General features: G+C 51.5%; 1 protein-coding gene across 2 annotated transcripts in view; it reads right to left on the bottom strand.

Moving 5' to 3' along the window:
- Positions 1-308: 308 nt before the first annotated feature.
- The window catches only part of MVB12A (multivesicular body subunit 12A), a 20,947-nt gene continuing 7,695 nt past the window's right edge, over positions 309-13,560 (bottom strand). Inside the window, exons 3-12 of one of the 2 annotated variants that reach the window (XM_011925754.1) lie at positions 12,897-12,904; positions 5,358-5,728; positions 5,172-5,270; positions 4,948-5,044; positions 3,116-3,242; positions 1,976-2,095; positions 1,794-1,900; positions 1,528-1,589; positions 914-970; positions 309-682 (exon numbers count right to left, since the gene is read on the bottom strand). In XM_011925754.1, coding sequence (XP_011781144.1) covers positions 620-682; positions 914-970; positions 1,528-1,589; positions 1,794-1,900; positions 1,976-2,095; positions 3,116-3,242; positions 4,948-5,044; positions 5,172-5,270; positions 5,358-5,447 — 822 coding nt within the window. In that variant the 5' untranslated portion in view covers positions 5,448-5,728; positions 12,897-12,904 and the 3' untranslated portion in view covers positions 309-619. The remainder of the gene's footprint in view (positions 683-913; positions 971-1,527; positions 1,590-1,793; positions 1,901-1,975; positions 2,096-3,115; positions 3,243-4,947; positions 5,045-5,171; positions 5,271-5,357; positions 5,729-12,896; positions 12,905-13,560) is intronic. The other variant, XM_011925755.1, reaches the window with a different exon arrangement.

Here is a 13,560-nt window from a genome sequence, read left to right as displayed (position 1 = left end):
AAAAAAAAGAAAATACAAAAAATTAGCCGAGCGTGGTGGCAGACGCCTGTAATCCCAACCACTCGGGAAGCTGAGTGAGGAGAATCGCTTAAACCCCAGAGGTGGAGGTCGCAGTGAGCCAAGATCCTGCCACTGTACCCCAGCCTGGGGCACAGAGGGAGACCCCGTCTCAGAAACAAACAAACAAACAAAAACCAGAGATCCAGCAGCACCGCCTCCCCATTTCACCCACTTGGCCAGTGCAAGAGTGGCCGAGTCTCAGCTCCACGTGCCTAGTGTGGAGAGGCGGCAGGATCGGGACTCCAGAGGGCGTGAACCAAGTAGTGTTTATTGCCAGGAGGACACCCGCGCTGCCTCCGGACCCCAGAGGGTTTTGACACGAATGACTTAAAGGCACTGGCTTCTGTCCAGCTCCAGCCCTGCCCCGCAGGGCCTGGGGGTGGAGACCCCATCACCACGCAGCCTCGACCCGCCCCCTCCTCCAGAGCTGCAGCTCCGCCCAGTGGCTGAAGACAGCAAAGCCTTGCAGGGCGGAGGTTCCCAGGATGCTGAGAGGCGGGGTGGCCCCAGGCTGGCCGGGGGTGGCATAAGGGGGCTCTTCCCGCGGATGAGTGAGGGACTATGAGACGCTGGGCGGCAGGCGGGCAGCCGCGGTCTTCTCCACCACGAAGCCGTAGTTATACTGGGGGAAGGGGAGAGTAAGAGTGAGCAGGTGCCAGAGTAAAGAGAGGACCAAAGCAGGGGTGACTGAGGAATGGCAGAGGGGCTACTTAGGGACTTGAGTGGTCTTCAGCCCTGGAGAGATGGGGTGTGTCTGGGGGAAAATGGGGATGGGGAAGACTGGGACAGCCTGGGGCGGAGGGGGGTTGGGGTCCCAGCCCCTCAGGCACCTCCTCCCTAGCCCTGCACCCACCTCCTCCTCAATGTCTGCCAGAGACTTGATGGTCAGGTCCCCAAAAGCAGAGAAGGCCTGGAGGGCAGAGGTGGATCAGCCTTGGGCCCGATCTCAACCTGAAACCCCCTTTCCCTCGTCTTCAAGGAGTCCTGCCCTCCCCCCCACCGCCCCCACGCTCCCCGAATATTCCCTCGGTCATCCCTCCCCCTTCTTTTTTTTTGTTTTGTTTTGTTTTTGGAGACAACGTCTCTAAAGCCACGCCTGGTTAATTTTTGTATTTGTAATAGAGACGGGGTTTCACCATGTAGGCCAGCTGGTCTCCATCTCCTGACCTCAAATGATCCACCTGCCTTGTCTCCCAAAGTGCTGGGATCACAGGCGTGAGCCATCGCGCCCGGCATCCGTCCCCCTTCTTGTCACAGCCTCTAGCTACTGGTGTCCAGCTGCTTTCCCTGGATGGACCCCTCCCCATTGTGAGACTGAAGACCTTCCAGCTGCCACCTGGAGGTGACACACTCCAGCCCCAACCCTGGCCCTGGCCCTCTGTGCTGGGGCGCTGGATACAGGGATGTCCTGGCACCCAGAATGGTGATGGCAGGCGCAGACCCAGGCTCCCTGAGACCCCAACTCACCAAGGGGCTGCAGCTCTTGCCCTCAAATCGTGGGTGGAGTGTGAAGGGAACCCCATCCATGGCTGAAAAACATATGGGAGGGGAGGAGGTGAGGTGTAGGGAGCTGTCCACCCCACCTGCAGAGGCCAACCCCACACAGCCTGGCTCTTTCCGTCTCCAGAATCTAGAGCTGGGAGAGGGAGGTAGGAAGATCCTTCCTGGTCGTGTAATCTCAAGACAATCACATCCTCCACCTCCATACCTCAGTTTCCCCACTCTGTGCTCACCTGAGATGCCATAGAGGCTAGAGGCCTCGTAGATGGAGTCATTGCGCCGCAGCGTGGATGCCCGAGAGCCCAGCCTTGATGGTGTCCGCTCCACGAGGCCGCCCTTACTGGAGGTGGGATGACTCAGGTTAGGCTTCATCCTACCCCCACGGCCACCCCCACTCCGATGCCTGAGGGCTCACCTCGGCTGGCTGGCTGCATCCAGAGAGAGGCCCTGCATGTCCCGGCTGAGACCTCGGGGCTTGGGCACTGGCCTCGGGGCCTTGGCCTTCTTGCACCAGATGGCAAAGCCGCCCATGTCCCTGGACCGGGAGGGAAGGGGGAGGGACGCTGGCCTCATGTGGGGCCAGGGTTGAGGATAGCCCCTGGGAAAGGCAGGGGACCTGGGCCTCCAGGTGACCTCCGTCTTTTGGGGGATTTTTTTTTTTTTTTGAGACGGACTTTCACTCATGTGGCCCAGGCTGGAGTGCAATGGCGTGATCTCGGCTCACTGCAATCTCCACCTCCCAGGTTCAAGCGATTCTCCTGCCTCAGCCTCTGGAGTAGCTGGGATTACAGGCAACCACGCCCAGCTAATTTTTTTTTTTTTTTTAGTAGAAACAGAGTTTCACCATGTTGGCCAGGCTCATCTCGAACTCCTGACCTCAGGTGATCTGGCTGCCTCGGCCTCCCAAAGTGCTGGGATTACAGGCGTGAGCCACCGCACCCAGCCTTTTGAGGGATTTTTGTTTTAGCATCTTGACCCGCACCCTAAGCACCATGCCAAACTAATACTGCTGGGTTCAAATCATCATTCTGTCTACTTTATTTTTATTTATTTTATTTTATTTTTGAGACAGAGCCTCACTTTGTTGCCCAGACTGGAGTGCAGTGGCACGATCTCAGCTCACTGCAACCTCCACCTCACAGGTTCAAGCGATTCTCCTGCCTCAGCCTCCCAAGTAGCTGGACTACAGGCGTGTGCCACCACGCCCGGCTAATTTTTTGTATTTTCAGTAGAGATGGAGTTTCAACATGTTAGCCAGGATGGTCTCGATCTCTTGATCTTGTGATCCGCCCATCTCTGCCTCCCAAAGTGCTGGGATTACAGGTGTGAGTCACCGCGCTCAGTCCTGTTCTGTCTACTTGAGACACCAAGTCACTGACTCCTAATGACAGTCCTACAAGACGGTATACATGTCTCGGTTTTAACATGCAGAATCTGAGGCTCAGAAGGTGGCAGAAGGAACAGGAGACCTCAAGGTTGTCCCTGAGGGTCAGATTCGCGAGCTCATGAGTTGGGAGGGCAGGGAAGGTAGCTAGACACTGGGGGGTGGCCCTACCCTATTCGAAGGTATCCAGGCACTGTCTTGGTCTTTCCACTCAGCCGGACATCAAACACAGCTGTGTCTGCAGCTCCCAGGGGCAACAGCTTCACACACATGCGTTTCTTCTTGGACACAGAGGCCTCTGGGAGTGGGGGGCAGGGGAGTAAGAGAGGGAAGCCAGGAAGGGGTGGGAGGGCCCAAAGATGACTCCAGGATGAGGCTCACCAGGGTGCTGTTTAAGGCAGCTGCATGGACAGCACTGGGAATGGGGGGTGGGAGGAGTGGTTAAATCATGAATGGTATAGATGAAGGAGGGGGATTCCAGGCAGCCTTTAGGAGCCACTGGGGTAGGCTGATCTTTGGTGATACGAAGGTGCATTCATGGGGTGGCTAGCTGTGGAATCAGACAGAGCTGGGTGCCCATCCTGGCCCTCAAAGCTTACTTTCTCTGAGTCCTCTAATCCTATAGACGTTGGCCAACTAGCACCTGTGAGCCAAATCTGGCTCAAGGCCTGTTTTCTTTCCTTTTTTTTTTTTTTTTTTGAGATGGACTTTTGCTCTGTCACTCAGCCTGGAGTGCAATGACACGATCTCAGCTCACTGCAATCTCCGCCCCCCGGGTTCAAACAATTCTCCTGCCTCAGCCTCCCGAGTAGCTGGGACTACAGGCACCCGCCACTATGCCCAGCTAATTTTGTATTTTTAGTAGAGACAGGGTTTCATCATGTTGGCCAGGCTGGTCTGGAACTCCTGACCTCAGGTGATCTGCCCACCTCAGCCTCCCAAAGTGCTGGGATTACAGGTGTGAGCCACCAGGCCCGGCCTAAGGCCTGGTTTCATACAGCTCATGAGTTAAGAATGATTTTTACATTTTTAAGGAATTGTAAAAAAAATGAATATGAACACACGTCATCTGGCCTGTAAAGCCTAAAAGATTTACTATAGGCCCTTTACATAAAAGTTTGCCAACTCTCAGAAAAAAATAAACAAAAAAAATGTTTGGCCGGGCGCGGTGGCTCAGGCCTATAATCCCAGCACTTTGGGAGGCCCAGGCGGGCAGATCACCTGAGGTCAGGAGTTTAAGACTAGCCTGACCAACATGGAGAAACCCCGTCTCTATTAAAGATACAAAATTAGCCGGGCGTAGTGGCGCGTGCCTGTAATCCCAGCTACTCGGGAGGATGAGGCAGGAGAATCGCTTGAACCCGGTAGTGGGAGGTTGGGGTGAGTCGACATCGCGCCATTGCACTCCAGCCTGGGCAACAAGAGCAAAACTCTGTCTCAAAAAAAAAAAAAAAAAAGTTTGCCAACTCTAGTATGAATGAATATAGCCTGAGTCTAATAAAAATGACAAGAAAGGGTGGGAAAGTTCAGGTGGGGCTGGGAAGGTCGCACTAGGGTTTTGGGCCCCAGAAAAGGAGGGGTAGGAAAGGGTGAAGGTGACATCTCAGGGAGGAGGCAGAATGAGCTATAAAGAGGAGAAAAAAAAGTGCTCCAGGCAGAGAAAGCGGCGTGTGCAAAGCCTGGAAATGAAAAAGAGAGCTGCGCAGTGGTTTTGCTTGGCTATGGTGTAAAAAGACACAAGTAGCACAACAGTAGTGAAACAGGGGGCGTGGACTGAACTCTTAACTCGAGGATGGAGGCTGTGCCAATCACATCACACATTTGAATCAGGACAAGGAATGTCGGTCCACCCTAGGGCAGGGCTCTGAGTCCTCAGCCAACCCTGTCATCACCCCGTGTGCCGGGGGCAGCCGAGGCTCAGATACCGCGCGGCCGTCGTTCCTCCTCCCCCGCTCCTCCCTGCAAGGGGCCCGGACAACTCTCGCCTCCGACGCAGGCCTTACTGGAATCCATGGGGTCGCAGACCGGGGAGAAGCCCAGCGGCAGGGGGCTCTTGTCTACCACGATCTGGATATCGGCCACCACGTTCTCCTGGGGGTTCTGGGGGTGGAAGGGGGACACAGCGAGGGTGGCCTAGCAGCGGGGACAGCGCAGCTGGCATAGGGCACCGTGAACGGGCAGGGGAGGTGGGCAGACCCTGGTGGTCCCGAAGGTGGGCACCCCTTACCTCTAGGCTGCCCAGAGAACTAAGGCACAAGAAGTAGCCAGATTTCTGCGCGAAGCTCTTGCCAAAGCTGGCGGGTGCCCCCTCGACGGTGCAGGAGATCTACCGGGAGGACGCGGGTCAGCGCCGGACTCCCACCCCACAGCGGCTGCCTCCCCCATTCGACCCCCGCCCCTCGACGTCGCTCACCGCGCTGAACCCCCGCGGCGGGGGTGCAGAGGCCGACGACCAAGCCAGGCCAGCCAGCGGCGCCGAGTCTGTCCCGGGTACGGGATCCATCCTGTGAGCGGAGCGCCGAAGGCAGGGTCGTGGGGGACAGCCTGGAACCTCGCAGCAGCCTCCCGACGGCAGCGCTCGCGGTCGAACTACAACTACCAGAAGGCCATGCGGGACGGAGAGTGCCCGGAAGCGCAGTATACGCGTGCCCGAGGGGCTACTGGCCAATGGCGCGGGGAGGTGGAGCCACGCCCCCACTCGTCGCCCGGGTTGCGCGCGTGAGCGACGATTGCGGAAAAAAGGTCTTGCCGGCTTTCCTCGCCCAGCAACTTCCGCCGGAAATGCTACGGCAGAGGTCCAGAAGACTCGTTCTCTGCAAAGCTGCACTACGTTCCCCAGAATTCCTTGCGGCCTCAACAGCTAGTCTAGAGAAAAGCTCGGTGCTTAACGCAAAAGTTGGGAGATTTGTGGCCGCAAGCAGTGGCTCACGTCTGTAATCCCAGCACTTTGGGAGGCGGAGGCGGGCGGATCATGAGGTCAAGAGATCGAGACCATCCTTGGACAACGTGGTGAAACCCCGTCTCTACTAAAAATACATTGTGAAAAATCTACAATTCCAGTTCTGGGAAATCATCCCAAAGGAAATCATCGTGAGATATGCAGCTATTGATTTAAAGAGCGAACACTGTGGGCCATCATGAGCCATGAAATCTTGGGTATAACTTAAAGAGTTGTTCATAGGAACAATACCTTTAAAAGGTGTAGTATAAAAAAAGGGAAATATTAAAAAAGGGAAGTATAAAAGCATTTATTGCCTGTAGTCCCAGCTACTGGGGATGCCACCAGCAAACCGAGTTACTTCCTCACTTTGTGTAGGTGGCGAAGAAGAAACATCCAATCGGAAAAGGCAATCAGGTTTTATTCAGTGGCCAGGAATGGAGGAGAGGCTCTCGCTCTAACTGCCCCTTCTCCCTCAACAGTAAAAAACATGACGTTTTATTGTTTCTTCCCCTGGGTACAGGAAGGGAGAGGAATGTTAGCATGTGCAGGGTGGGACTCCAGATCTTCATACAACCCGTCTACACAAAAGGGAGATTTTCTTTTAAGAGAAGGAATTTTAGTATTATAATTATATATTGATGAATATATATTGATGATCTAAAGTCAACTAGAGGTGTCTGTTCCAGTTTGTGCCGATTTAGGGATCTTATCTTCCTCTGGTATCTGGTCAGGGGTCAAGAAGCTCTGGTGACATCCCTGGCCATCTGCAGTCTTTAAGCAGCTGTGTGTGTGTGTGTGTATGTTTTTTTTTTTTTTTTTTTTTTTTTTTGGACTGAAAAACAGTAAGAAAAGAACTTTCCCAGTTATTTTATCAGGGCTGTCCTGGTAACAGGGAGGCTGAGGTGGGAGGATCGCTTGAGTCCAGGAGTTTGAATCTAGCCTGGACAACACAAGGAGACTCCGTCTCTAAAATGAAAAAAAGGGAAAAAAAAGTATTTACTATAATAATATGCTTTTAGGCCAGGTGCAGTGGCTCACACCTGTAATCTCAGCACTTTGGGAGGCCGAGGCGGGCGGATCATCTGAGGTCAGAAGTTTGAGACCAACCTGACTAACATGGTGAAATCCCGTTTCTACTAAAAATACAAAAAATTATCCGGGCGTGGCAGCACACGTCTGGAATCCCAGCTACACGGGAGGCTGAGGCAGGAGAATCACTGGAACCCAGGAGGTGGAGGTTGCAATGAGCCGAGATCGCACCACTGCACTCCAGCTTGGGCAACAAGAGAGAAACTCGTCTCAAAAATAATAATAGTAATAATAATATGCTTTTTTACACCCATCGGGGGAAAAGTTTAGAAAAATAGGGAACGGGCCGGGTGCGGTGGCTCAAGCCTGTAATCCCAGCACTTTGGGAGGCCGAGACGGGCGGATCACGAGGTCAGGAGATCGAGACCATCCTGGCTAACACGGTGAAACCCCGTCTCCACTAAAAAATACAAAAAACCAGCCGGGCGAGGTGGCGGGCGCCTGTAGTCCCAGCTACTCAGGAGGCTGAGGCAGGAGAATGGTGTAAACCCGGGAGGCAGAGCTTGCAGTGAGCTGAGATCTGGCCACTGCACTCCAGCCTGGGCCACAGAGCGAGACTCCGTCTCAAAAAAAAAAAAAAAAGAAAAGAAAAATAGGGAACAAGTGCCCTGCGCTGCCCAGACTAGTGAACAATACAGTCAGGATGGCTAATGATGACCCCAAGAAACCAAAGGTCAAAATGTTTGCTTATGGTTTCTTTGTGCAGATGTGCAGAGAAGAACATAAGAAAAACCGGCCAGGTGCGGTGACTCACGCCTGTAATCCCAGCACTTTGGGACGCCAAGGCAAGCGGATCACAATGTCAAGAGATCAAGACTATCCTGGCCAACATGGTGAAACCGCGTCTCTACTAAAAATACAAAAATTATCTGAGTGTGGTGGCATGCTCCTGTAGTCCCAGCTACTCGGGAGGCTGAGGCAGGAGAACTGCTTGAACCTAGGAGGAGGAAGTTGCAGTGTCTGAGATTGTGCCACTGCACTCCAGCCTGGGCGACAGAGTGAGACTCCATCTCAAAAAAAAAAAAAAAAGAAGAAGAAGGAGAAGGAGAAGGAGAAACCCAGAGGTCCCCATCAATTTCGCAGAATTTTCCAAGAAGTGGCCGGGCGCAGTGTCTCACACCTGTAATCTCAGCACTTTGGGAGGCCGAGGCAGATGGATCACCTGAGGTCAGGAGCTCGAGACCAGCCTGACCAACATGGAGAAACCCCATCTCTACTAAAAATACAAAAATTAGCCCAGCACTCGGGAGGCTGAAGCAGGAGAATCACTGGAACCCGGGAGGTGGAGGTTGCAATGAGCCGAGATCACAGCATTGCACTCCAGCCTGGGCAACAAGAGTGAAACGTCGTCTCAAAGAAATAAAAATAAAAATAAAGAATTTTCCAAGAAGTACTCTGAGAGATGGAAGACAATGTCGGTGAAAGAGAAGTCCAAATTTGATGAAATGGCAAAGGTGGATAAAGTACGCTAGGATTGGGAAATGAAGGAGTATAGACCAGCTAAAGAGGAGGCAAGAAAGAGCCTAATGTCCCCAAAAGGCCACCGTCTGGCCTTTTATTTTATTTCATTTTATTGAGACGGAGTTTCGTTCTTGTTGCCCAGGCTGAGTGCAGTGGTGCGATCTCAGCTCACTGCAACTTCCATCTCCCAGGTTCAAGTGATTCTCCTGCCTCAGCCTCCGGATTAGCTGGGATTACAGTCATGTGCCACCATGTCTGGCTAATTTTTTTATTTTTAGTAGAGGTGGGGTCTCACCATGTTGGCCAAGCGCGGCCTCAAACTCCTGACCTCAGGTGACCCACCTGCCTTGGCTTCCCAAAGTGCTGGGATTACAGGCATGAGCCATCACACCCAGCCAACCATCTGGATTCTTCATGTTCTGTTCAGAATTCCACCCCAAGATCAAATCCACAAACCCTGGCATCTCTATTGGAGATGTGGCAAAAAAAAAAAAAAAAAGCTGGGTGAGATGTGGAATAGCTGAAGTGACAATGAAAAGCAGCCTGATGTCACCAAGGCAGCAAAGCTGAAGGAGAAATATGAGAAGGAGGCTGCTGACTATAAGTTGAAAGGAAACTTTGACAGTGCAAAGGGTCCTGCTAAAGTTGCCTGGAAAAAAGTGGAAGAGGAAGATGAAGAAAGAAGAGGAAGAGGACAATGGATGATAAAAACTGTTTCTATGCCAGGAGTGATGGCTCATTCCTATAATCCCAGCACTTTGGGAGGCCAAGGCGAGTGGAGATCAGGAGTTCACAACTAGCCTGGCCAACATGATGAAACCCCATCTCTACTAAAAATACAAAACATTAGCGTAGCGGGGGGGTGTAGGGGGGTGTGTGCCTGTCGTCTCAGCTACTCCGGACACTGAGGCAGGAGAATCACTTGAACCCAGGAGGCGGAGGTTGCAGTGAGCCGAGATCACGCCACTGCACTCCAACCTGGGTGACAGAGCAAGACTCTGTCTAAAGAAACAAAGAACAACAAAAAAAAAAGGTGGTTGAGGCCAGGCACAGTGGCTCACACCTGTTACCCCAGCACTTTGGGAGGCCGAGGTGGACAGATCACTTGAGGTCAGGAGTTGGAGACCAGCCTGGCCCACATGGTGAAACCCCGTCTCTACTAAAAATACAAAAAAATTAGCCGGGCGTGATGGCAGGTGCCTGTAATCCCAGCTACTCCAGAGGCTGAGACAGAAGAATCACTTGGGCCTCGGAGGTGGAGGTTTCAGTGAGCAGAAATGGTGCCTCTAAGCTCCAGCCTGGGTGACAGAATGAGACTCTGTCTTAAGGAAGAAAAAAAAAAAGTAGGTTGGGCACGGTGGCTCAAGCCTGTAATCCCAGCACTTTGGGAGGCCGAGGTGGGTGGATCATGAGGTCAGGAGTTTGAGACCAGCCTAACCAACATGGTGAAACCCTGTCTCTACTAAAAATACAAAAATTAGCCAGGTGTGGTGGCATTCACGTGTAATCCCAGATACTCAGGAGGTTGAGGCAGGAGAATTGCTTGAACCCAGAGGCAGAGGTTGCGTTGAGCCCAGATCACACCACTGCACTCTGGCCTGGGCGACAGAGCAAGACTCTGTCTCAAAGAAAAAAAAAAAAAGAAAGAAAGAAAAAGTGGTTGAGGTTTTGGCAAGTCCTATTAGTTAAACCATAGCCTAAATGTCTTACAAAGTTAGCTTGGCCCAATAGCCCAGGAATAATTAAGGGAAAAGTAAGGTGGGGTTTGGGTTAACTTAGCTTACCGTTCTAATGTTCTCACTGATATAATTTTTGCAGTGGTGGTTTCATCAGTTGGGTGCAGGAAGATTGTGAGGGTTTTTTTGTTTTGTTTTTGTTTTTTGAAACGGAGTTTCACTCTTGTTGCCCAGGCTGGAGTGCAATGGTGTGATCTCGGCTCACTGCAACCTCTGCCTCCTATGGTCAAAGGATTCTCCTGTCTCAGCCTCCGCTGGGATTACAGGCTCGCACCACCACGCCCAGTTAATTTTTGTATTTTTAGTACAGACAGAGTTTTGCTAGGTCAACCAGGCTGATCTCGAACTGCTGGACTCAAGCGATTTGCCAGCCTCTGCCTCCCAAAGTGCTGGGATTACAAGGGTGAACCACCCCACTGATCAAGGGGAACATATTAATACTTTGTTTCTTTGTTTTGAGACGGAGTCTCACTCTCTTGCCCAGGCTGGAGTGCAGTGGCATGATCTCAGCTCATTGCAGCCTCTGCCTCCGAGGTTCAAGCCATTCTCCTGCCTCAGCCTCCCAAGTAGCTAGGATCATAGGCACGCACCACCATACCCGGCTCATTTTTGTATTTTGAGTAGAAACGGGGTTTTACTATGTGGGCCAGGCTGGTCTTGAACTCCTGACCTCAAGTGATCCACCTGCCTTGGCCTCCCATAGTGCCAGGATTACAGGCATGAGCCACTGAACCCAGCCAGAAACATATTAATACTATGAACAACACTCAGCCCTGGGCTGGTTAAGAGGCTGGAGACTGAAAGGTGGTGTTGATTGACCGTGGACCTGGGGAAATACCTGCAGTGGGTTAAGGATACTCTTGTGTGTCTTACAAAACAGAGACACAGATGCTGCCTAAGAACCAGGTCCTCCTGGACCCGGCGCCAGGGAAGGATCTGAAAGAAAAGAAGAATGCCTGTGATAGGTGTGAGAGAGGAGTGCCACTCACCGTTCACTGCAGCAGCAGGGGACAGGTGAATTCTGAATTCTTTTTTTTTTTCTTTTTGAGACAGAGTCTGTTGCGACCAACCGAGTTATAGAGAAACACCACACTTTGAGACAAATTAAAGAGTCCTTTATGAGCCGGTGACCGAGAGGCAGCTAACGCCCAAAATTCTCTCGGCCCCGAGCAAGGGGCTAGTTTTGTTTTTATACTGTGGTCTAAATAGGGGAGGGGGATTTTAGCTGAAGCAATTTTTACAGAAGCAGAACTGGCAAAAAGTTAAAAAATTAATTGGTTACAAATGCAGTTACAAAAAATAAACAGTTCCAGGTGCAGGGGCTTAAACTATCACAAAGAGATAAATGTAGGGGTTTTTGGGTGCCATCCGCCGAGCACGCCCCAGGAGCTGCTGTGCAGCTTGCCTCAGTATCTTATCAGCAGGTGCATTCCTGGACGTGCTTTGAGTCAGTTTTACACTAGCTATGCCTGGAGGGAGGTGAAAGGGGTTACAAGTGAAGAAACTAAAATGGAGTCTGTCCGGCTCTCTGCTAGGAGAGAGTCACTCAGGTTAAAACAAGGTAGGGTATCACAAGTCTTGCTCTGTCATCCAGGCTGGAGTGCAATGGCGCGATCTCAGCTCGCTGCAAGCTCCGCCTCCCGGGTTCAAGCAATTCTGCTGCCTCAGCCTCCCAAGTAGCTGGGATTACAGGTGCCCGCCAGGAAGTCCATCTAGTTTTCTATTTTTAGTAGAGACAGGGTTTCACCATTTTGGCCAGGTCTCGAACCCCTGACCTCAGATGATCCACCCGCCATGGCCTCCCAAAGTGCTGGGATTATAGGTGTGAGCCACCACTCCTGGCCAAATTCTGAATTCTTCAGGGGAAGTGAGAGCCTGGGACATAGGCATCCCCTTGGACCCAGTAACCCCACTTCTGGGAGTTCAGTTTAAGGAAAGCCTGCAGTCAAGTCTGAAACTTACCAAATGACAAGGGCAAACTCAGACGGGGAGCTGTAATGTACAAAGTGCTAAGCTAAGCACTTTCTATATATTGCTTTTTCCTGTCAAAGAAAATAAAAATACGAGGATCTTCCAAAGGCAATTTGCCCAAGGAAAAGTTGTTGTTGTTGTTTGTATTGGTTTGTTTGTTTTTGAGACATGGTCTCATTCTGTTGTCTAGGCTGGTGTGCGGTCATGCAAACATGGCTCACTGCATCCTCGACCTCTTGGGCTCAAGGGATCCTCCTACTCAGCCTCCTGAGTGGCAGATGACCTGAGGTCGGGAGTTAGAGCTCAGCCTAGCCAACATGGTGAAACCCTGTTTCTACTAAAAATACAATTAGCCAGGTGTGGTGTCAGGTGCCTGTAATCCCAGCTACTCAGGAGGCTGAGGCAGGAGCATTGCTTGAATGTGGAGGCTGCAGTAAGCCAAGATCACACCACTGCGCTCCAACCACCACAGGCGCAGCCACCATGTCCAGCTAATTTTTAAATGTTTTGTTGAGGTGGGGGGTGGGGGTGGGGGGAAACTCACTTTGTTGCTCACGCTAGTCTTAACTTCTGGGCTCGAGTGATCCTCCTGCCTCGGCCTCCCAAAGTGTTGGGATTACAGGCAAGTGCCACCGCGTCTGTACCAAAGGGAAAGTTAGGTCTGGAGACTGAGCCACACAATACTGAAATTCATTTCCCAAATGCATGGCTGTTGCTTCCTGATTGTCTTAAGTGGTTAGGCATTGTACATTACCCAGATGCCTACAAAAAGAAAAGAAAAAAAAAAAGCCCTCACACATCTCCAGATGATCGCCCTCACAAATTGTTCATATGTAAATTATTTGCTTACCCCTAAATCTTTCCAAGATGTCCAGCCTCCCATAAACAAAGAAAGGTAACCTTAGGTTTGCAAGCTCTATCTGACCCCTTGTCCAGGCTGTTGAATTTCATCCTGACAGCACTGATTACAAGCTTACTTTCCCTGGTGCAAAACAAAGACAGGATGACATCCATCAGCCCTCCACCAGACCCTGACACAGCTGCAAAATTAATCTTTCCTTTACTCCTTCTTTAAATGTTTGCCTTATCTTAGGTATAACCATAGTTTCAGTTTCCCTGGCACTAATTAAAGTCAGAAGAATGTAACTGATGAGAAATGTCATCGCCTACTTTCTTTTTACTGTTTTCTCTGAGTTGATGGAGATACTGTTTCAGTTTTTAATTTGTGTGGACATTCCAGTCGACTGGGAAGCAGCTGTTATTACACCCCTACTTTTTTTTTTGAGAGGGAGTCTTGCTCTGTGGCCCGGGCTGGAGTTGCTGGAGTGCAGTGGCGGGATCTCAGCTCACTGCAAGCTCCGCCTTCCGGGTTTACGCCATTCTCCTGCCTCATCCTCCGGAGTAGCTGGGACTACAGG

Source organism: Colobus angolensis, unplaced genomic scaffold, assembly GCF_000951035.1.
Source record: "Colobus angolensis palliatus isolate OR3802 unplaced genomic scaffold, Cang.pa_1.0 Scaffold66, whole genome shotgun sequence".
In the NCBI taxonomy this organism is placed as follows: Eukaryota; Metazoa; Chordata; class Mammalia; order Primates; family Cercopithecidae; genus Colobus; species Colobus angolensis.
The sequence above is the reverse complement of the archived record's forward strand: the minus strand, read 5'-3'. Positions and strand labels throughout refer to the sequence as shown.